This window comes from Mya arenaria, chromosome 10 (assembly GCF_026914265.1).
Source record: "Mya arenaria isolate MELC-2E11 chromosome 10, ASM2691426v1".
NCBI classification, from domain to species: Eukaryota; Metazoa; Mollusca; class Bivalvia; order Myida; family Myidae; genus Mya; species Mya arenaria.
Genome location: NC_069131.1, coordinates 13,512,196 through 13,537,465, shown reverse-complemented (window position 1 = coordinate 13,537,465; position 25,270 = coordinate 13,512,196). Strand labels below are relative to the sequence as shown.

General features: G+C 37.7%; 1 protein-coding gene across 1 annotated transcript; it reads right to left on the bottom strand.

Moving 5' to 3' along the window:
• Positions 1 to 7,163: 7,163 nt before the first annotated feature.
• LOC128206862 (calmodulin-A-like) lies at positions 7,164 to 23,491 on the bottom strand. The gene is made up of 7 exons (XM_052909563.1): positions 23,094 to 23,491; positions 22,735 to 22,776; positions 12,067 to 12,109; positions 11,000 to 11,143; positions 8,407 to 8,544; positions 7,786 to 7,893; positions 7,164 to 7,502 (listed from the first exon to the last, which is right to left on the bottom strand). The coding sequence occupies exons 1-7, from the start codon at positions 23,142 to 23,144 to the stop codon at positions 7,390 to 7,392; spliced, it is 639 nt and encodes a 212-aa protein (XP_052765523.1). The 5' UTR covers positions 23,145 to 23,491; the 3' UTR covers positions 7,164 to 7,389.
• Positions 23,492 to 25,270: the final 1,779 nt, after the last annotated feature.

Here is a 25,270-nt window from a genome sequence, read left to right as displayed (position 1 = left end):
TGGAATTTTGTCATTATTTATTTATTTATTTTTTATAATTTATTTATTTATTTATAATGCTTGGTGACATGATTAATTGAGAAAAAATCTTTGAAATATTTGTTTGACTTAAATAACTTTAATAATTATACATTGATTTTCGGTATAGAAGATTGATTTGACTCATTGATTGTGAATTAATTAATTGGTTAACTTTGATTCTTAAAATTAATAAATTTTTGAAATATTTTCATAATACCTACAGTGATTTGTACTTGTGCAGATTCGGTGACTTGTGATTTCTGACTTAGCACAATAACGTGGTACATTAAGACTGAGAATTAGTACTGGTCTTGTTATTCACTTACTTCGATATGTTTGTGTGATACTTAGAACACCCACATGGTGTTTGCTATTTTTAGGAAGTGATTTTATTTAATTTTGCTCGTTCCATTGTATTAGAGCACATTGATTACTTTGGATTGCATATTGATTACCCTGTGTGAGATGTGATTACACTTTTTGAAATTAATAGTTGAATGATATAGTGAAGGACTCTTATTTGTTGTAACACTTTCTTTGAAAGAGATATTAACCGTGATAATTAATTGAACAATTTTATCAATACATACTGTGAATACTTGATTGTCATGGCGGCCAAAGAAGAGGCGCCTGAGGAAGTAGAAGCTTCTGGGGGATTATCCAAAGAGGAAAGCCAAATGATTGGTTTACTTAGGAGTTTGAAGTTGAAGGCAGATGTATCGGATCCTGAAAGAGCTGCCAGACTCATAGAACTGTTAGGTGGAGTGAAACATGAATCCACAAAAGACAAAGAGGTGAAGACTGACCCAACACCGAACCACTCTTACCCAAAGTTGAGCATATTTTACGGTGAAGAAGGAAAGGGAGAAGCTAATTGGGATAGTTTTAGATATGAAATTGAGTGCATAATAAATGCTAGGAGCTACTCCGAGGAACAAATCATGTTCGGAATTCGACGCTCAACGAAAGGAGCAGCAGCAGATAAGATTAGAAGGTTAGGTCAAGGAATTAAGTTGAATAAAGTTCTTGAGAAGCTAGATAATTCCTATGGGATAGTTGAAACGAAGGAGAGCATAATGAAACGATTTTACACCTGTGAACAAAAGAGTGGGGAATCAGTGGAAACATACGCGACAAGGCTAGAGGATTTGTTTTACAAGGCTGTCGAGCTTGGAGGATTTAAAACAAGCGACACATTAGTATTGAAAGAGGTTTTACACTCTGGACTCCGAAAGGACCTTAGACTTATGTCAACATATCAGTGTGACAAGATAAATGACTATGATCGGTTCAGGAAAGAACTCCGTAAAATAGAAATAGACCAGAAGAACTCTAGCCCAGAGAGGAAGCCATGTAGACCAGCAGTAAACAACCCAAAAGAAGAAGACAGCGAAACAGTCAGACTTTTAAGACAATTAACGGAGAGGATTGATAGGATAGAAAAGGGACAAAAACAGCAGCCACATCAACAACAGCAGCAACAACAAGAAGTCTATGTTCCAAGAGGGGGATACCGGGGAAGATGGCGAGGAGGACAAGGACGTGGAGGACAAGGACGTGGTGGAGGACAAGGACTTGGAAGAGGGAGAGGCTACTACAACAATGTTGAAGAAAATGTAATGTTCAATGATGGAAGAAGTTGTTTCATTTGTAATAAGAAAGGGCATATGCAGAGAGACTGTCCTACCATACTGGCCCAGTTTGTTTGTTCATACTGCAAGGAGAAGGGACACTTCAAAAAAGACTGCCCAAACTTTTAAGTGCCCGAGTTGGGGGATCGAACCCGAGCACCCTTTTGTCTGATCCCAAATTGATTGGAAATACTAATGAAGTAAACATCACAATAGCCAACCACCCAACCATTGCATTGTTAGATACGGGTAGTGTTGTTAGTCTTATTTCAGAATCATTTTACCATGAACATTTTCCTTCTATAGAAATACAACCAGTGGGTGATATATTGAACATCGAATGCGCCGATGGAGAAAATTTACCTTACAAAGGATATATTGAAACAACAATAACTACTACTGATGGCCTACCAGAGTCCAAACCACTACCTTGCTTACTTCTAGTTACACCGGACACAAAGTATTCAGCTAGAACTCCTGTCATATTAGGAACGAATATACTACAAGAACTAATGAAGGATTGTTCAACACATTTTGGCGAAAGATTTTTACAGAAAGCTCCTTTACATTCGTCATGGTACTTAAGCTTCCGCACAATGAGTGTAAGAGAAAGAGAACTTAAGAAGAACAAGAATCGCCTCGCTGTAGTTAAGTGCGCTGCTACTGAAAAGATTATTTTGAATCCGAATCAAAGCACTGAGGTGATAGGCTACACTGACCATGAACTTGAATATTGTCCCACTACTGCTATCATCCAAGAGTGTGATGATTGTTCTACACCATCCATAGATGTTACTCCTACTGTCATACATTATACAGGGGAAAAGAAGAAAGAAGTAAGGTTAACATTGTCAAACATCACTACAAATCCTATAGTCATTCAACCAAGAGCAGTGTTGTGTGAAATACAACCAGCTACAGTAGCCAAAGAGGTTTTTAAGAAGATTGAAAAAGATAGGACCAAACTATTGGATGATTTAAACATTGATGAATCAAATGTACTAGATGATGGACAGAAACAAGAATTAATGAATTTACTTAGGAAACATCAGGAAATATTTTCAACCGGTGAAACTGACATTGGCATTTGCAATCTTATAAAACACAGAATTGATTTAATAACTGATGTTCCATTTAAGCAAAGACACCGCCGAATACCACCATCAATGATTGAAGAAGTACGCAACCATATTGAACAACTGTTAGCGGCTGGTGTCATCAGACCATCGAAGTCACCATATACCTCGAACGTGGTACTTGTCCGAAAGAAGAATGGGAAGTTGCGACTCTGTGTCGATTACAGACAACTCAACAGCATCACTATCAAGGATTCCTTCGCACTGCCTCGAATGGAAGAGATATTCGATAGTCTTCATGGCGCAAAGTATTTTACGACTATGGACATGAAGTCTGGGTACCATCAGGTCGAAGTTGAAGAGAAGCACAAAGAGCGAACTGCGTTTACAGTAGGTAATATGGGCTTTTACGAATATTGTAAGATGCCATTTGGTTTGACCAATAGTCCAGCGGTTTACCAAAGAATTATGCAGGAAATACTAGGTGATCTTAACATGAGTATTTGCCTCATATATCTAGATGATGTAATTATCTTCAGTGACTCCTACGAACAACACCTGGAGCGTCTAGACATCATACTGACCAGACTACATGCGGCTAACCTGAAATTAGCACCGGAGAAATGTCATTTCTTTAAACCAAGCGTTAGCTTTCTTGGACATGTGGTTAGTGCTAATGGAGTCGAAACTGATCCCGCAAAGATTGAGAAAGTGAAAGGTTGGCCAGTTCCATCCAACTCTGATGAACTTCGCTCCTTCCTCGCTTTTGCTGGATACTATCGCCGATTCATTCAGAGTTTTAGCGACATTGTCAGACCATTGAATGAGCTACTGCCTCCAACTACCACCAAGAAAGGGACCAAGACACCAAAGCCTGAGTGGAAATGGACAGAGAAAGAGCAAGCTGTCTTCGACCATCTGAAGGAGCTTTTGTCCTCTCCACCCATATTGGCCTACCCAAACTTTCATTTGCCGTTTGAGTTACACACAGATGCATCGGGTAAAGCATTAGGTGCCATGTTGTACCAGTTACAAGATGGAAAGAAGAAGGTTATATCGTATGCAAGCAGAGCCTTAAATAAGTCTGAACGAAACTACAGTGCATTCAAGCTGGAGTTTTTAGCTCTGAAATGGGCGGTAACCGAAAAGTTCAGCGATTACCTTACCTTGTCTCACTTCACTGTCCTGACTGATAACAACCCACTGACTTACGTACTCACCAGTGCCAAGCTTGATGCTACTGGACAGCGATGGGCTGCAGCTCTTGGTGAATACTCGTTCGACATCCATTACAGAGCAGGGTTGAAGAACCAGGACGCTGATGGCATGAGCAGGTATCCATATGAGAGGATAGTCGACACGGACAACATAGATAGAGTGAGAATTAATGACCCATCTGTAAAGGCCATTTGTAATATGATTGCAGTGCCATATGTTGATACTCTACCTATGAAGATGAACATCTTGGAAGCAACTGAAGATATGGGCCAACCTCTGGCTCAGAAGGAAATGAGAGAAATTAGAAGGGCGCAGCGCGCAGACCCTCTCATTGAGAGATGGAGAAAGGCCGTCATTGACCAAAGATTACCCAAAGACTTTATGCACGGCCATGACCTTACTATGAAGAAGCAATTTAAAAACTTGAAGATCAAGAGAGGAATCTTGTTTAGGATTGTGCATGAAACCAACGATGACATTGAACAGTTAGTAATACCAGAGTCGTTCCAGAAAGAGATCTTAGTTGGTATTCATGATTTGTCTGGACATCCAGGGCAGGAGAGAACGATGCGCTTAATGAGAGAGAGGTATTACTGGCCAGGTATGACAACAGATGTAAAAAACTGGATCAGTAAGTGTGATAGATGCATTAGAAGGCAAGGAAGGATAGATAAAGCACCACTTGTTAATATCAACACCTCTTACCCTCTTGAACTTTTATGCATTGATTATCTCACATTAGAACCATCAAAGGGTAACGTGAGTAACATTCTTGTAGTCACAGACCACTACACGAAGTTTGCAAAGGCCATACCGACACGAAATCAAACCGCCAAAACAACAGCAGAGGCACTCTACAACGAGTTTTTGGTTCACTTCGGAATGCCTACAAGATTACACTCGGACCAGGGTGCGAATTTCGAAAGCCAGTTAGTATCTGAGCTGTGTCGCATTACAGGCATGAAAAAGAGTCACACCACACCATACCATCCCCAGGGTAATGCAGGTCCAGAGCGGTTTAACCGGACTTTGCTTGCAATGCTTGGTACCCTGGAAGAAGATCAGAAGGCTGATTGGAAGAGGTATGTTAGTAGCCTGGTGTATTCATATAATTGCACCCCTCATGAAGCCACTCGAGTATCACCATATGAGTTGATTTTTGGAAGGAAGCCGAGGTTGCCCATTGACGTCATGTTTGAAAAGGCAAGAGAAGAGCCAGTAAACAAGACAGCAGAAGAGTACTTGGAAGATCTTCAAGAAAGAATTGTGAAGACTCATGAAATAGTTGAACAGCATACTAGGAAGTCGAAAGAAAAGCAAAAGAAGTATTATGACAGAAAGACCAAACCTGTAAGAATACAAGTAGGTGATAAAGTGCTTGTGAAAAAGTTGGCTTTTGACGGCAAGCATAAAATTGCCGACAGGTTTGAAGAAGAAGCCTACTTAGTCATAGATCAACCACGAATGGATATTCCAGTTTTCAAAGTGAGAGCGGAAGGCTCTGAAAAGGAAAGGACTTTGCATCGAAACCACTTACTCTTGGTAGAACATCAGGATGAAGATAGTGAGTTGGATGAAGTTGATGAAACAGAATTGGAAGGAAGGGATGCATCCATAATAGAAGAAGCACACAAGATGATTGATGGTGCATATGATTCTGACGAAGAAAGTGAAGGTGCAGGAAATACAGGACTTGTATTCCAACATGGGGACGCCTATGAACCTGAGACTTGTGTCAATCATGATGATAGCGAGGCTAGTGAAAGGGTTGAAGTTGTAGATCTCGGTGATGAGGAGATAAGCGTCATTAGTGAAACTGATATTGCTAATAATTTCAACCTTGTTATTTCAGAAGATGATCTGGATGTCCTGGAAGATTCTATTGCTGAGAAACAACAAGAAGAAACCATAGATGTCTTACCTACTGTACAAGAGGTCGAAGAACACAGAGATGAACGGACAGCTGATGAAGCTACCGGAGGAACGGAGTTCGAGGTGGTACCAGAGGAAGACAGAAAACCTAAAGAGAGACCCACACCAGTACCAAGACGCTCAGACCGTGTAAGGAAGCCACCTAATAGATTTGGTGAATACCAGATGTACAGTAACCAGCCGGTGGACCGCAAGTTACAGGCCCTAGACACGCTGATGCAGTCAGGAGTACTGAGAGATGTAGATAGTGAAATGGCATACCAACTTATTGGTGCCATTATGAACAAGAAGTGACATGTTTTATTGACATTTACTGTAATTGGAATTGTGAAGTCGTTGTTTTTATATTATTTTTTTACTGTAACATTTTGTGTAAACTCTGTGGTCATAGTTTTGGGACCAGGGGAGGAAAGTATGACTGTCTTAAATTTGCTTGTTAATCATTGTAATGATCATTGCCACTAATGTGTTGTCTGGTAACTATAGTTTAGTCACATACTAGAGAGTTGTATATCGCTGAAGTTTTTTTCTTAAGACTTATGTTTATAGTGTGTATAGACATACTTTTTTGTAAGTACGTTGTTATATACGGTAGGTGAAGTAGTTAGTGCATATTGTCTGACTTTACCTTTGACTTGAATTGAAAGTGACGCAATGACGTGACGTCATTTTACGTGGAGGGGGAGTATGTGACCAGACCGATGATTATCTGACCGGACTGTGCATTGCCGATTTTACTTATTGATATCATTTGGAATACTTCTGTTTTAATCATCAGTTCAGCATGGTTTACTTTCAAGGAATCGGATTGGTCAAAGGTTTATGTAACCTTTCTTATGATTGGTTCGTGGATATTTCGCTCACTGTTTCCCACGATTTTCTGCAGTCAAGACGTGCTTCATGCAGTCTTAGTTTTAGTAACTTTTAAAATCCTTGCGAGTCTTTTTGAGGTTTGTTTCAAGATTACAAGTCTTCAGAACCTGACTTAAGTTGGTACTTATATCCCCGGATTACCATCCTGTTATATATATATATATACAGTCGAACCTCGTTGGCTCGAACTCCCAGGAACCGGCAAAAGTACCTCGAGCCTCAGAAAATTCGATCCAAGCGGAATTGTTAACCTTCAGTGTAAAGAAATCGGTCCTTTACATCTAGTTCGAGCCAACGAGGAATTCGAGCCAAGCGAGTTCGAGCCAACGGGGTTCGACTGTAATAGTAAGTATAACTACTAAGAACTGCAGAAACAGATAACAACACTCATTTATAATATACATATATTATTTAATATTTCACCAATGAATATGATACCATTTCCAGCATGTTAAATGTATAATACGTTCATCTAATTTTCATGTTTCATGTTATTACAAATGCGTGAATTGAACACAAAATATTTCTTTTAAATGAATAATATCACCAAAGACAACCGTAAACTGGATTATGCGTATAAACTTGCGCTAAAATAGCCAGTCAGTTGTAACTAGAAACTGTAAATTTGATTTCAATAACTACGCTGTTCCCGTTGTTCTTCCGGACGCATCTGGTATTGGTTTTTCATCATGGGGATAATGTTTTTGGAAATAATGAGGCTCATCCACTTCACACAGAAACTTAACAAAATCTGGAAAAAAAAATCAAATCGATCATATCATGCATTATGTTTTAATGATGAACAGACAACCAAGAAAAGAAAAATCCCTTTAAGAACTTCAAAATATTAAAATTAAAATACATCTAGTTATATACTCTCTTCTTTTTTTAAAAAATGTTCATATAATGCTTGAATAGTATTCATAGTTGATATCAAACGTACATTACAACATTATTAATGAGGGCTAAGTGAGCAAACTATAACTACGGAGAAAAAAAACTTGTCAGAGCAGACAATGCATTATAAGTGTCACCATCCATATCCACTCGTCCGTCCTTGTTCTTATCCATTAACGATATGAGTTCTTTCGACTGTCTGTGAGTTAAAGGCTCCCCATACTTCTTCAAAACATTTTCTAGCTCTGAAAACAAGGTAGCGTTTGTATGTTGAAGGTTTGTTACACAGTTATACTGTGTTAATATGGTTTTTACAATGAGGTAAGTATTGAATATTAAATAAATCAATAGCCACTCATTTTCTTTCGTTTTGAATTTTTGACTTTTAAAACTTGTTTCCACTGTAAAGTTTCGCCCTGTCTACAGCTGTTCGATATTGATTGTGAGCTCAAAGGCGGTCTTTTGATGGTCCTATGCCCTCTTTTAACTGATGGTGTAGTAAATCTACAGTTTCTTCTGATATATGTATTGCAGCTTCAACTACAAACCTAACCACGCCAAACTTTATTAGTTGTGTCGCAGCAAAACGTTCAACAAACCCCACCCCCACTTACCTTCGTTATCAATTTAACGGTTTCTGTCCTCAGAAATATGTGAAGGCGTCGTTTACCTCCTCTCGGTCCTGCGCCATTTATGTTAATACACAAGCCTGCTAAACAAATGTCAAACCTTTACGTAACCACGTCGGGCATACTGACCTGAAGTGTCAATGAGACCGTTTCCGTCCTTGTCAAAGATGCGGAAGGCGTCCTTGAGCTCCTCCTTGACCTGCCACATCGGTTTCATGTAGGACTGCAGCATCTGTTCAAACTCGTCACGCTCTAGCCGGTCGTTGTCTGAATTTCAATAAGTGATGTGAAGTCAGTGTATATGTTGACCTTATTAGGGTTAAATAATTTAACACGGATCAATGTGAAACAGATATTTTAATATCTCTGACACGGTGTTAATCGAGAAGGTTGTCTTGTGTTGTGGAAGAACATGAATACCCGGAAGAAAAAAACTTGTCCGGGTTGATGGCCACCAACCAATATGTTTGATACGATTGTATGGAAAGTCGGCACCGTCATTCGTAGACCTAAAAAAATGTTTTATAACATAATGTACCAAGTGCTTTACATGTTTTGCAAACATATTTATGTTATGTCAGTTTATCGTTATATGTTGCGGTTTTGTACTTATATTATGATATTTTTCCTTATGCGGATACATATTTATACCATGAAGACACTTTATAACGTTATGTGCATACTTTATTAAATTATGTCAGTACTTTATTAAAATGTGTGCACACTTTAGAACGAAAGAGAGTGCCGGCGTTCCATACGTTAGAGCTCAATATCTAACTAGTTTGTCTTCGAATATGTCCTCCAGCATTACTATCTATATCATGGCACAGGTCGGAGAGAATATTACTTATCAGGGTTAAGTTTAAGTTTAAACACCAATTGGAGAATATCACGGTAATGGCTCTCACAAGTGAGCGAGTATGTATGAGGTCCGGCCCAGTAAGCTCAGCTTGTAGAACACGTGACGTGCAAGCATGGGGGAATGCCACGGTACGGACTCGCACAATTAAGCGAGTCCGGACCGTGAAGCTCAGCTTGTAGAACACGTGACGTGCAAGCATGGGGGGATGCCACGGTACGGACTCGCACAATTAAGCGAGTATGTGAGTTGTCCGGGCCAGTAAGCTCATCTTGTAGAACACGTGACTTGAAATCATGGGGGAATGTCACGGTACTGAATCGCACAAGTAAGCGAGTATGTGAGTTATCTGGGTCGGTAAGCTTAGCTTGTAGAACACGTGACTCAAAAGCATGGGGGAATGTCACGGTACTGACTCGCACCAGTAATTTAAGCGAGTATGTGAGTTATCTGGGTCAGTAAGCTTACTTTGTAGAACAACTGACTTGAAATCATGGGGGAATGTCACGGTACTGACTCGCACAAGTAATTTAAGCGAGTATGTAGGTTATCTGGGTCGGTAAGCTTACTTTGTAGAACAACTGACTTGAAATCATGGGGGATTGTCACGGTACTGACTCGCACAAGTAATTTAAGCGAGTATGTGAGTTATCTGGGTCAGTAAGCTCAGTTTGTAGAACAAGTGACTTGAAATCATGGGGGAATGTCAAGGTACTGACTCGCACAAGTAATTTAAGCAAGTATGTGAGTTATCTGGGTCGGTAAGCTTACTTTGTAGAACACGTGACTTGAAATCATGGGGGAATGTCACGCTACTGACTCGCACAAGTAATTTAAGCGAGTATGTGAGTTATCTGGGTCAGTAAGCTCAGTTTGTAGAACAAGTGACTTGAAATCATGGGGGAATGTCACGGTACTCACTCGCACAAGTAATTTAAGCGAGTATGTGAGTTATCTTGGTCGGTAAGCTCAGCTTGTAAAACAAGTGACTTGAAATCATGGGGGAATGTCAAGAAACTGACTCGCACAAGTAATTTAAGCGAGTATGTGAGTTATCTGGGTCGGTAAGCTCAGTTTGTAGAACAAGTGACTTGAAATCATGGGGGAATGTCACGCTACTGACTCGCACAAGTAATTTAAGCGAGTATGTGAGTTATCTGGGTCAGTAAGCTCAGTTTGTAGAACAAGTGACTTGAAATCATGGGGGAATGTCACGGTACTGACTCGCACAAGTAATTTAAGCGAGTATGTGAGTTATCTTGGTCGGTAAGCTCAGCTTGTAAAACAAGTGACTTGAAATCATGGGGGAATGTCAAGAAACTGACTCGCACAAGTAATTTAAGCGAGTATGTGAGTTATCTGGGTCGGAAAGCTCAGTTTGTAGAACAAGTGACTTGAAATCATGGGGGAATGTCACGGTACTGACTCGCACAAGTAATTTAAGCGAGTATGTGAGTTATCTGGGTCAGTAAGCTCAATTTGTAGAACAAGTGACTTGAAATCATGGGGGAATGTCACGGTTCTGACTCGCACAAGTAATTTAAGCGAGTATGTGAGTTATCTGGGTCGGTACGCTTACTTTGTAGAACACGTGACTTGAAATCATGGGGGAATGTCACGCTACTGACTCGCACAAGTTATTTAAGCGAGTATGTGAATTATCTGGGTGGGTAAGCTCAGCTTGTAGAACACGTGACTTGAGAGCATGGGAGAATGTCACGGTACTGACTCTCACAAGTAAGCGAGTATGTGAGCTATCCGGGCCGGAAAGCTCAATTTTTAAAGCACCTGACTTGCAAGCAGGCAGTCCAGAGTTCGATATTTTCTAAGGATGTGAAATATATCTAGCCGAGATGTACGTACGGTTGATGTCAAACTTCTTGAGAATGTCCCTGAGCTCTGCGTCTGTGGGATTCTGCCCCAGGGCCCGGAACACCGTCGCCAGCTCGCTGATATCCAGCCCCGCGTTACCGTCCCGGTCGAACAAGTTGAAACCCTCAATGGCTTCTGTGGAGGGAGTCAAACACATTAAACGTTTTTTTTATAGACAAAGAACAGTTACTTTTGATCTTGAACAGTACCTACTATAAAACGACCTTTAAAAATAGTGAAATCTGTAGTTATGGAAACCAGAATAATTCGTTCCAGTAAATATGGGATGCAAATGTTCAGTACCTACAGGATTTCGTTAAATAGAAGTGGATCAAATGCCTGAGAATCCCTAGTAATGCTAACTATTATTCGACCAAATTCGTCCTGATCATTTATCTGAAACTACTGTAAGTATTTGAAAACTAAATTGCAAAACTGTGTGCGCAGCTTCGGAATTATAACTCTTAAACACTCATGGATTTAGTTATCTGCGCGTGTCGATGTTCTACGAAAAGGTCATCAAAAGCCTAACTCGGGAACAACTGAACCAATTTCAATGAAACCGAGAACGTATATTGATAGCCACGCACGGATCACACGTCCCCCCCTAAAATCGTCCAAGTTTACTTTTAAATTTCAATACAGGAGAAAAAGAGGAAAGAAATACGCCCAAAATGCACCATTTCGGACTAGAAATTGTTAAAATCTTCTTGATGGAGTACCCCAAACTCCCCCTCCATGTCAACACTAAGCCAAATTAAGTTTTGTTCCGAGGGGGGGGGGGGGGGGGGCGAAAGTCAAAAGGTTACCCCCCCCCCAAGTAACGCCCCATCAAACATCAAATCCTGGACCCGCCCCTGCAGACAATGTGTATTTATAACTTGTAACTCTTGGATCAAATATTGCGAAGGTTTCTCCGATTGTAAATGTACTTTTCTCAAACCGATATTATCTAAAGTATTACTGTGACACAAATTAAAAAAAATTATAAAATTGGAATGCGGCGCTTCAAAACAATACATGTGTATCTTGTTTTATTACAGAATAAGTGTACATACCTTTCACAAGGGTAGGGCTTATGATCATGTGTCCATCATCATCCTGAAAGAAACGGTCGTAAGTTTTGTGAATGATATATATCTTAAATAAAGTAAAACCACGGTGCTGATCCCAAGACCATTTGACATTTGTGGTAATAATCATTTAAGGTGGAACGCGACTATGATTTTTTTTTTCGAGGTACTGTCTGAAAATTGGTATACGAATAGAAGAGCATATGCCCAATCGGGGTGTTTTTACATTTTCAATATTCAGAACAGTTTTGAAACTATGACTCCTCAAAATATACCACTGACGTCAATTTTGAGAGGTCTCTCATATTTTTGCGTTCCAGCTACAATAACCGATAGTTTCACCAATTCTTCGTTTACCGCTAAGAAATTTAAACCTCAAGTGCGTCTTGTAAAAACGTTCACGCTCATATATTTTTCTTTCTCTTGTTTTACGTTTTTTATTTAAAATTCGTCTTTAACGTCATTTTTCGCGGGAAAAACGGCGTCGTGTTTCGCAGAAAAGAGTGCGCCTTTCTTTAATTCTTGAAAAAACTGCTCGTTTAATTTTTGATTTTTTTAAATACATGTATTCAATGTTTTATTACCAATCGCCTGATATCAAAAAAAGGGTACCTCACCGACTTCGTTTTTGCGCAGTATCAAATAATCTAACCCCTATACCTGTTTTTTTTTTCATTACGTATTGTTATAAAACGTTTAGCATGACGTAAATCAAACTATTATTTACGCTAATAAGAGCTTAGTTTTGAATAATAATAATAATAATAATAATAATAATAATAATAATAATAATAACAACTTTATTTTACGAAGGTTTAATAAACCACTGATCAATAACATATAACAGTTGTAAATTTTAGTTAAATTGATAATTCAACATTGTTTTCTTCTGTTGAATTCCGAATAGTTAACATTATTAAGTAATTAAAGCACTGATTATAAATGAACTATAGTTAAAGTGACATGCTTATCCAAAATCCATGCATACACATGTATAACAAGATCAATTTTGTCTAATAAAACATTTAATTCTTACTCAATTATGCATTTATGGAAAATATTAATTACTGGTTACAAGATTTTAACCGCGTGTTTAATAACAGAATGCACAAAAACATTAAATTATTGGTGAATGCTAAAATATTTACTGTGGTCTACTCTAATCTCATAATGTAAAAATACCATGTTTTATGCTCATTTCTTTCAAATCAACTCGGTATTTCTCATAAAAACCTTTGTTTTCGACAAGATTTTTGCATCCAAGCGTCAGATCACACACGACCTTACTATCATGGAAGTCAAATAGACTTATTTTATTTGCATGTAGAATGTAAGCTTTTTATTTATACATATATATAGCTATAACCTACCTATATAAATATTTTGACAACAATATGCTATAATTTTAAACTGTACTATTATTGTAAATAATATTATTTATGTTCTATGTCTATCAATGTTTGGATATATTATAAATATGTCCAGCCATGGGGAAAATTAAGATATTGAGTTGAGTTGAGATGGGAGAGTAAGTGTGCATCTTTAAATAGTTACTATAAACTTATTTTGTTAAAGGTTGTTATAGCTTACATACAAACACACGCACATAACGTACAATAAAGTCACGTACGCAAGCACACGTAAAAATGCACCCCACACACCATCCCACACTCAAGCACGCGTGCACACGCATGCATATATGCGCACGCGCTCGCGCTCTCGCACACACACACACACACACACACACACGCGCGCGCGCGCACACACACGCACACACACACACACACACACAAACACACGAACGATCATACGCACGCCCATTCACATGCACACACACGCACGCGCACACGCACACACACGTTCTCACACACATGTACGCTTTCACACGCAGGCATGTATATGTACACACGCTCGCGCACACTCACACACGCACGCCCGCACGCGTGAACAATACGCACGGCAGTAACATTGAGTGCGGGATAAGGTAGCTATGTTGGCTACTGTATCAGGGGCATTGAATGCATCGCCGAAAGTTGGCTCATGAATTTGCTTGTACGCACGAGAAGCTTTGATTGCGTGGTAAAGTCAGGAAAACAAAATAACTCGTTAAGGATTAAAACAAACAATGCATTTATTGACAAAATTAAACATTTTACTGCACTAAAAACATTAACTTTAAGATCATCATTTGAGCCATATGGAACATATATTTTATCATAGTGTGTGTGTGCGTGTGTGTGTGCGTGTTCGTGTGTATGGGCGTGCGTGCATGTACGAGTATGTGGGCGTATACGTGCGTTCATGTGAGTGCATTTGTGTGAACTATAACATCCCTTAATAAGATGAGATAATAGAAACAATTCAATGTGATCATTTACAATCAGTGCAAACACAAGTATTAAACACAAACACGATTTACCACAACTAATACTATTGTTTTAATATGCCTTTAAGAATAAATACATATCGAAAACAATGGTTCTTATGAATAATACCGAGTTTAATTTGAAAGAAATATGAGACCATGGTAAAGCTTTTAGCATTCACCAAAAATAATGAATCATTTTTGTGCTATTTACTATTAAATAAACAGTTACAATCTTGTAATCAGTGAATAATATTTTGTATGAGTTTATTATTTAGTAAGAAGTAAGGGTTTATCAGTCAAAATAAATGTTTGTTATGCATGTGGAATATTAATTTGAATAAGAGTTTCACTTTAAAATTTTAGTGTGTTTTAAATTAACGCCGATTGACCCCATTATATATTGACCACATGAGTAATTTTCTTTCTGTTCAAAGAATGACCGATCATTTTTAACGTCAAGAATTGACCATCCCCCACCCCTCCCCAAACCGTTGCCTAACAAATGATCCTCGTTGAAAATGTTTAAGAGTTATATTCACTACCAAACTTAGTCAATAATATGGTTACCAATATTAGTGGAATTTATTAATTGTATATGTTTTTATTCAACGATAACCGGTTGACTACATCAAACTAAGATTCAAAACACTGAACTCTATAGTCGCGTATTTTATAGATCTGTATACTATTACATTTTTCTCCGATAATGACATACAGAAGAAAACTTGGATGATTTTAAGGGGGGGGGGGGGCAGCCCCTCTACTGCCGGGATCCGTTTGTGGTTATTATAATGCAGATTTTTGTCGATTATCATTTTTTGGTTTGTTAGTTATATTTTGTGTATGAAAAGAGTGTCACTCACTGGATTTACTATGCTTTTGCTTAGTTTAGAGCCTTATAACTGCAGATCTCTACTGATACTTATTAAAGAAATTGGTAACTAATAAAGTAGTAGAACCGTTTATTGTTGTGTTATTACAGTAGATGTTTAATAAAAAAAAACAAGCACTAATCAGCATAGTCACAGCTCATAGCATAGTGACTGGAACGATTATTGATGTGTATTATCAAAATATTATAATTCGGCAAATGAGATTGCTTAATAATTAAGAAAGCCTCTCATTAAAATAGCCGCCAGATTTAAGTCATTGATTTATAAAGCTGGTTATTCAGCGCCCGTCTTGTGTGGAATAAGATAATTTGTACAACAACAATAACAAATATCCCTAACATAAAACTGATCAGACACTCTAAGTTTTCTAATCTTTTCATTTAATAAACAAAAACAATTCGATTAACGTCATGCCAAACGTTTAAATACACTACGTATTGAAAAAGAAACAGGTATAGGGGTTAGACTATTTGATACTGCGCAAAAACGAAATCGGTGAGGTACCCTTTTCTTGATATCAGGCGATTTGTAATAAAACATTGAATACATGTATTTAAAAAAATCAAAAATTAAACGAGCAATTTTTTCAAGAATTAAAGAAAGGCGCACTTTTTTCAGCGAAACACGACGCCGTTTTCCCGCGAAAAATGACGTTAAAGACGAATTTAGAAACAATAACGTTCAACAAGAGAAAGAAAAATATATGAGCGTGAACGTTTTCACAAGACGTACTTGACGTTGAAATTTTATAGCTGTAAACGAAGAATTGATGAAAATATCGGTTATTGTAGCTGGAACGCAAAAATATGACAGACGTCTCAAAATTGACGTCAGTGGCATATTTTGAAAACTCGTAGATTCAAAACTGTTCCGAATATTGAAAATGTAAAAACAGTCCCTAACTGGGCATATGCTCTTCTATTCGTATACCAATTATCAGACAGTAACTCGAAAAAAAAATCATAGTCCCATTCCACCAAACAAATGATTGTTTCGAAAATCATTATGTCCTGATTCAGTTTTTGTTTACTTGCGTGTTAAGGATCGTAAATATCCATGTTCAGTTAAGTGGAACGGAGACATTGAAGTGCAACATGCACCTTTTTAATGTTATCTGACCTTCATTTATTCTTCCTTTATGATCAGTCATAGACTATTCTGATCATAATCAATGATATCCAAAAATACCATATAACAAAACAAAGTTGTTTTTGTCAATATTTGTAATCAACAGGTGCAATTTTGTACGTATGTGCTGTATTATAATCAACGCGTTAAAGGCTTAAGTAAATAATACGACTACTGCATACACTTATTATAAGTTTTAATCAGCGCTTTGTTTGACTTATCATACTAATCCGTCATAACGAATATATTAGCACAAAGAACACATTGTCAAAGGAGTCATATTATTATATTTGGTCTCAATGTCCTCTGCCATAGTATCAGATTAGGTCTCAACCTCCTTTGTCAAAGTATCAGATTTGGTCCCAACGTCCTTTACCATAGAATGAGAATTTGATCTCAACGTCCTTTACCATAGTATTAGATTAGGTCTCAACGTCCTTCACCGTAGTATCAGATTAGGTCTCAACGTCCTTTACCATAGTATGAGATTAGGTCTCAACGTCCTTTACCATGGTATTAGATTAGGTCTCAACGTCCTTCGCCATAGTATTAGATTAGGTCTCAACGTCCTTCACCGTAGTATCGGATTAGGTCTCAACGTCCTTTACCATGGTATTAGATTAGGTCTCAACGTCCTTTACCATAGTATTCGATTAGGTCTCAAAGTCCTTTACCATAGTATCAGATTGGGTCTCAACGTCCTTTACCATATTATCAGATTAGGTCTCAACGTCCTTTACCATAGTATTAGATTCGGTCTCAACGTCCTTTATCATAGTATTAGATTAGGTCTCAACGTCCTTTACCATGGTATCAGATTAGGTCTCAACGTCCTTTACCGTAGTATCAGATTGGGTCTCAACGTCCTTTACCATAGTATCAGATTGGGTCTCAACGTCCTTTACCATAGTATCAGATTGGGTCTCAACGTCCTTTACCATAGTATGAAATTTGGTCTCAACGTCCTATACCATAGAATGAGAATTTGATCTCAACGTCCATTATCATAGTATTAGATTTGATCTCAACGTCCTTTACCAGAGTATTAGATTAGGTCTCAACGTCCTTCACCATAGTATCAGATTAGGTCTCAACGTCCTTTACCATAGCATTAAATTAGGTCTCAACGTCCTTTACCATGGTATTAGATTAGGTCTCAACGTCCTTCACCATAGTATTAGATTAGGTCTCAACGTCCTTTACCATAGTATCAGATTGGGTCTCAACGTCCTTTACCATAGTATCAGATTGGGTCTCAACGTCCTTTACCATAATATGAAATTTGGTCTCAACGTCCTATACCATAGAATGAGAATTTGATCTCAACGTCCATTATCATAGTATCAGATTAGGTCTCAACGTCCTTTACCATAGTATTAGATTAGGTCTCAACGTCCTTCACCGTAGTATCAGATTAGGTCTCAACGTCCTTTACCGTAGTATTAGATTTTGTCCCAACGTCCTTTACCGTAGTATTAGATTAGGTCTCAACGTCCTTTACCATAGTATCAGATTGGGTCTCAACGTCGTTTTACATAGTATTAGATTAGGTCTCAACGTCCTTTACCATAGTATTAGATTAGGTCTCAACGTCCTTTATCATAGTATTAGATTAGGTCTCAACGTCCTTTACCATGGAGCAGATTAGGTCTCAACGTCCTTTACCGTAGTATCAGATTGGGTCTCAACGTCCTTTATCATAGTATCAGATTGGGTCTCAACGTCCTTTACTATAGTATCAGATTGGGTCTCAACGTCCTTTACCATAGTATGAAATTTGGTCTCAACGTCCTATACCATAGAATGAGAATCTGATCTCAACGTCCATTATCATAGTATTAGTTTTGATCTCAACGTCCTTTACCATAGTATTAGATTAGGTCTCAACGACCTTCACCATAGTATCAGATTAGGTCTCAACGTCCTTTACCATAGCATTAAATTAGGTCTCAACGTCCTTCACCATAGTATCAGATTAGGTCTCAACGTCCTTCACCATGGTATTAGATTAGGTCTCAACGTCCTTTACCTATATTAGATTAGGTCTCAACGTCCTTTACCATAGTATCAGATTGGGTCTCAACGTCCTTTACCATATTATCAGATTAGGTCTCAACGTCCTTTACCATAGTATCAGATTAGGTCTCAACGTCCTTTACCATAGTATCAGAATAGGTCTCAACGTCATTTACCATAGTATCAGATTAGGTCTCAACGTCATTTATCATAGTATTAGATTAGGTCTCAACGTCCTTTACCATGGTATCAGATTAGGTCTCAACGTCCTTTACCATAGTATCAGATTGGGTCTCAACGTCCTTTACCATAGTATCAGATTAGGTCTCAACGTCCTTTACCATAGTATCAGATTGGGTCTCAACGTCCTTTACCATAGTATGAAATTTGGTCTCAACGTCCTATTCCATAGAATGAGAATTTGATCTCAACGTCCATTATCATAGTATTAGATTAGGTCTCAACGTCCTTTACCATAGTATTAGATTAGGTCTCAACGTCCTTCACCGTAGTATCAGATTAGGTCTCAACGTCCTTTACCGTAGTATTAGATTAGGTCTCAACGTCCTTTACCATAGTATCAGATTGGGTCTCAACGTCCTTTACCATAGTATCAGATTGGGTCTCAACGTCCTTCACCATAGTATCAGATTAGGTCTCAACGTCCTTTACCATAGTATTAGATTAGGTCTCAACGTCCTTTACCATAGTATTAGATTAGGTCTCAACGTCCTTTACCATAGTATTAGATTAGGTCTCAACGTCCTTTACCATAGTATTAGATTAGGTCTCAACGTCCTTTACCATAGTATTAGATTAGGTCTCAACGTCCTTCACCGTAGTATCAGATTAGGTCTCAACGTCCTTTACCGTAGTATTAGATTAGGTCTCAATGTCCTTTACCGTAGTATTAGAATAGGTCTCAACGTCCTTTACCATAGTATTAGATTAGGTCTCAACGTCCTTTACCATAGTATTAGATTAGGTCTCAACGTCCTTTACCATAGTATCAGATTTGATCTCAACGTCCTTTACCATAGTATCAGATTTGATCTCAACGTCTTTATCATAGTATCAGATTTGATCTCAACGTCCTTTACCATAGTATCAGATTGGGTCTCAACGTCCTTACCATAGTATCAGATTCGGTCTCAACGTCCTTCACCATAGTATCAGATTGGGTCTCAACGTCCTTCACCATAGTATCAGATTGGGTCTCAACGTCCTTCACCATAGTATTAGATTAGGTCTCAACGTCCTATACCATAAAATCAGATTTGGTCTCAACGTCCTTTACCATAGTATTAGATTAGGTCTCAACTTCCTTTACCATAGTATCAGATTAGGTCTCAACGTCCCTTACCATGGTATAAGATTAGGTATCAACGTCCTTTACCATAGTATTAGATTGGGTCTCAACGTCCTTTACCATAGTATTAGATTGGGTCTCAACGTCCTTTACCATATTATCAGATTAGGTCACAACGTCCTTTACCATAATATTAGATTAGGTCTCAACGTCCTTTACCATAGTATTAGATTAGGTCTCAACGTCCTTTACCATGGTATCAGATTAGGTCTCAACGTCCTTTACCATAGTATCAGATTAGGTCTCAACGTCCTTTACCATAGTATCAGATTAGGTCTCAACGTCCTTTACCAAAGTATCAGATTGGGTCTCAACGTCATTTACCATAGTATCAGATTAGGTCTCAACGTCATTTACCATAGTATCAGATTGGGTCTCAACGTCCTTTACCATAGTATCAGATTAGGTATCAACGTTCTAAACCATAGCATCAGATTTGGCCTCAACGTCCTTTACCGTAGTATTAGATTTGGTCTCAACGTCCTTTACCGTAGTATTAGATTAGGTCTCAACGTCCTTTACCATAGTATTAGATTAGGTCTCAACGTCCTTTACCATGGTATCAGATTAGGTCTCAACGTCCTTTATCATGGTATCAGATTAGGTCTCAACGTCCTTTATCATAGTATCAGATTTGATCTCAACGTCCTTTACCATAGTATCAGATTTGATCTCAACGTCCTTTACCATAGTATCAGATTGGGTCTCAACGTCCTTTACCATAGAATCAGATTGGGTCTCAACGTCCTTCACCATAGTATCAGATTGGGTCTCAACGTCCTTTACCATAGTATCAGATTGGGTCTCAACGTCCTTTACCATAGTATCAGATTAGGTCTCAACGTCCTTTACCATAGTATCAGATTAGGTCTCAACGTCCTTTACCATAGTATCAGATTAGGTTTCAACGTTCTTAACCATAGCATCAGATTTGATCTCAACGTCCTTTACCGTAGTATTAGATTTGGTCTCAACGTCCTTTACCGTATTATTAGATTAGGTCTCAACGTCCTTTACCATAGTATTAGATTAGGTCTCAACGTCCTTTACCATAGTATCAGATTAGGTCTCAACGTCCTTTATCATAGTATCAGATTTGATCTCAACGTCCTTTACCATAGTATCAGATTGGGTCTCAACGTCCTTTACCATAGTATCAGATTGGGTCTCAACGTCCTTTACCATAGTATCAGATTGGGTCTCAACGTCCTTCACCATAGAATCAGATTGGGTCTCAACGTCCTTCACCATAGTATCAGATAGGGTCTCAACGTCCTTTACCATAGTATCAGATTGGGTCTCAACGTCCTTCACCATAGTATCAGATTTGGTCTCAACGTCCTTTACCATAGTATCAGATTAAGTCTCAACGTCCTTTACCATGGTATCAGATTAGGTCTCAACGTCCTTTACCATGGTATTAGATTGGGTCTCAACGTCCTTTACCATATTATTAGATTAGGTCTCAACGTCCTTTACCATGGTATTAAATAAGATCTCAACGTCCTTTACCATGGTATTAAATAAGATCTCAACGTCCTTTACCATGGTATTAGATTAGGTCTCAACGTCCTTTACCATAGTATTAGATTAGGTCTCAACGTCCTTTACCATAGTATTAGATTAGGTCTCAACGTCCTTTACCATGGTTTCAGATTAGGTCTCAACGTCCTTTACCATGGTATTAGATTAGGTCTCAACGTCCTTTACCATGGCATCAGATTGGGACTCAACGTCCTTAACCATGGTATCAGATTGGGTCTCAACGTCCTTTACCATGGTATCAGATTGGGTCTCAACGTCCTTTACCATGGTATCAGATTAGGTCTCAACGTCCTTTACCATAGTATCAGATTGGGTCTCAACGTCCTTTACCATAGTATTAGATTGGGTCTCAACGTCCTTTACCATAGTATCAGATTGGGTCTCAACGTCCTTTACCATAGTATCAGATTGGGTCTCAACGTCCTTTACCATGGTATCAGATTGGGTCTCAACGTCCTTTACCATAGTATTAGATTAGGTCTCAACGTCCTTTACCATGGTATCAGATTAGGTCTCAACGTCCTTTACCATAGTATCAGATTGGGTCTCAACGTCCTTTACCATAGTATTAGATTGGGTCTCAACGTCCTTTACCATAGTATCAGATTGGGTCTCAACGTCCTTTACCATAGTATCAGATTGGGTCTCAACGTCCTTTACCATGGTATCAGATTTGATCTCAACGTCCTTTACCATAGTATTAGATTAGGTCTCAACGTCCTTTACCATAGTATCAGATTAGGTCTCAACGTCCTTTACCATAGTATCAGATTGGGTCTCAACGTCCTTTACCATAGTATCAGATTGGGTCTCAACGTCCTTTACCATAGTATCAGATTGGGTCTCAACGTCCTTAACAATAGTATCAATGCTTTATCAGAAGTGCTAGCTACTGCTAAACATATTTCTAGAACCAATTCGTACCATGCAATGTTGGTGTGGCACTGGTATGGTAATCTTCAACATTTAAATGTACGTGAAACGTGTCTCAGGCCCAAATATCATAAAGAAACTAGTAGTATTTGATTTATCACTCATGTTTTCCTCTGGAAATAATTTCCCTTGGATTATTGAGCAATATTTCTTATCAACATATTTACACGCGCTTTTTAAGAGTAAAACATTAGTAAGTTTGAATCATGCCATGATGTAAATAAATGTTTAAAAATGAGTTGAGCTTGCGATTAAGAAACGAATCGAGTATTTTATGATATTGGGGCCTGTCTGTATTTACGTGTGCCCAGTTTCGATGTTTTCAAGCTACATTTCTCTTAAATTTGTATATATTAATGTGATGTCAAACCTAAATCCAAAACAATTCAGATTATGCATACCTTTGTTCTCGAGTTTCTTCGAATGTGCGCCATGTCTGTCATCTAAGAGAAGAAAAAAAACAGGGCAACTAAACAAAAACGTTTATGCGAACATTACATTTAGTTCGTTATGTGTATGCACAATTACTATATTTTATTTTTTATTAATTACATGTATCAATGTCTTTTTAAAACTTATAAATAATAATAAATCGAAATTAAAGAACGATGACAAGATCGGATAAACACATAAGCGACTATGGGTGACTGCGCATAAAAAGTAGTTCCCATAATTATATTATTTTAGGCTAAAATGTGGTACCTTTATCTTATATAAAAGCCGTGAATTATTGCTAAAACAAATACAAACAAAAACCTACAATGTCAACAGCGTCTTCCAGTCTTCTTACGGCGTCTTCTGAGTTCGCCATGTCTTCCACACAAGTTTCTTTATATGATAAACCTTTATGAAGATCGTTCGCGTGTTAATTTGTTACAATATTCAGAGCGAATCACAATTAATTTTACATCTATGCAGCTTAGAATAATAACATAACATATCACTCTCCCCGTCGAAGTTTGTTTCTTTGAATATTAATACTTTGTTTCAAATCTTCGCGATACTTTTGTGTCCATTGTACGTCATTTTATATCCATGCTAATAGTTCATACACTTTTAACACATCTCTTTTAATGTCCGTGTGCCTCAACAAGTCCTCTGCGTTCTTTTCATAAAAATGACAAACGTCATTTTATAATTTAATTGTTCAGTAAATATCGCATTGTTCTATATAATCTATTATCTTTAAACGTAATATATCTAAGTGCCTGGCTGTTTATTATAAACGGTAATCGATCAACTGTTTACATTAATCCAATCTGTAAAATCATTTGAGGATCAGTCACATTGAATTAAGTTCAATAGTTCAGTGTTATTATTTTAACTCGGTACTACGATAACACGTACACGTGTTGATAGTGATGGTGGTGGCTGTAGCAGCGACGACGATGATCGCTTAAGTTCACATGGACTATAGACAATATATTACTAGCCCCTGTTTAACTGTCTTCGAATGCATTAATTATTTTCGCCATCGCTCGTCTATTTTGTTGAGTGTTAAGTTAAACAGGGAGCAAATCAATAATTACTATATCTTACTCTACGACAGGTGTCCCTGGAAACAGCAGTACCAAGTTGAATATTTTGAACGTTTTCTAGTTATGGCTAAGGATGAAGATTTTTGCACGACTATGACGATGAGGCTATCACAATACCACGACTTTTTTTGGAAAAAAACAGGTGATCTACAATCGGCTATAGGACAATTATAAGGAAAACGCGTGCCACAATCCACTTTAAATAAAAATGCGGTTGCCATCGCTCGTTAACTTTTCACAGCCATCAAGGGACATAACTCTGATCAAGGGACATAACTCTGATCCAGGGACATAACTCTGATCAGGGACATAACTCTGACCAAGAACATAACTCGACAGATGTGAGTCAGACTCATATTGTGACTTCTAACAGATAAACTTAATTCCATGTTAGTATCTGCAACGGTTCAGTTTGTTTATGGCAAATTTCTTTTGAATGATGTCGACATCGCCGATCAAATGCCAACGACCATCCAATGTAAAAGCCGGAATAATCACACGGAAGATTTACCACAAGATATGAAACTTGCTCCAAGCGCCAATACTGTCAATTTGTATAGTCATCAATGTGACAGTAAAGACAATGCCGCTGTTGGCTTTGAGGACAAGGTTTTAATTTTACATGGACTTTATTCTTCGAGATCGGCTGATAATTAATAACTAAAGACATTAAACAAACTAGATGATCCTAAAACAATCTCAACGCTTATTGTAGTCACTTTCGATACACCTACATGTTCATCTATGTAAGTGACTCAAGATATTTTACAATTTCCAGACCAGGCCAAAATATCGCAATACTTAACTCAAATCTCAATAGCAATCTCAACTCATTTTGAAACATATTAACATAAACATATAATTGTTTGAACTCTTTGAAAAAACGCATTCATCATAGAATATGTTGACTCAAAACTTTGGTCAAGAGTAAATCAAAACAATTTACAGCAAAAAATGTGATTTAGTTCAACTCATTGTTTTTGATCAATTTCTCAAGTACATTTTAAGGTCAAGAATACCAGTAAGCTTTTTTGAAATATTGACAAGAGATTTTTATCAACAAATCCTATGTGAAAATATTCTTTTAAAAGAGATAAAGATATGTTTGGGTTTTTTGCCATTAATCAGGTACATTTAATGTATAGGTTAAACTTTCTTTGAAATATTGACAAAAAACTTTTATCAACACAGTCTATGAGAATAATGCTTTCAAAAAGAGTATAAAAATATAATTGGTTTTAGGTATAGAATAAGTTTTCTTTAAAATATTGACAAACAATTTCATAAACAAATTCTATGAGAAAATATGCTTTTAAAACGAGTAAAAAGTACATTATGTTTAACCATACTATGGTCTTGCATGGTAAAATGAACTGAGATTGAGATATTTAGGCCAGTA

Bases quoted from the DNA above. Each gene is read 5' to 3' on its own strand.
- LOC128206862 (XM_052909563.1), bottom strand. From the start codon at position 23,144: ATGGCGAACTCAGAAGACGCCGTAAGAAGACTGGAAGACGCTGTTGAC. The intron at 22,777-23,093 runs GTAGGTTTTTGT...TTCTTCTCTTAG, and splicing joins TGGAAGACGCTGTTGACATT to ATGACAGACATGGCGCACAT. The intron at 8,545-10,999 runs GTACGTACATCT...ATTGAAATTCAG, and splicing joins CAAGAAGTTTGACATCAACC to ACAACGACCGGCTAGAGCGT.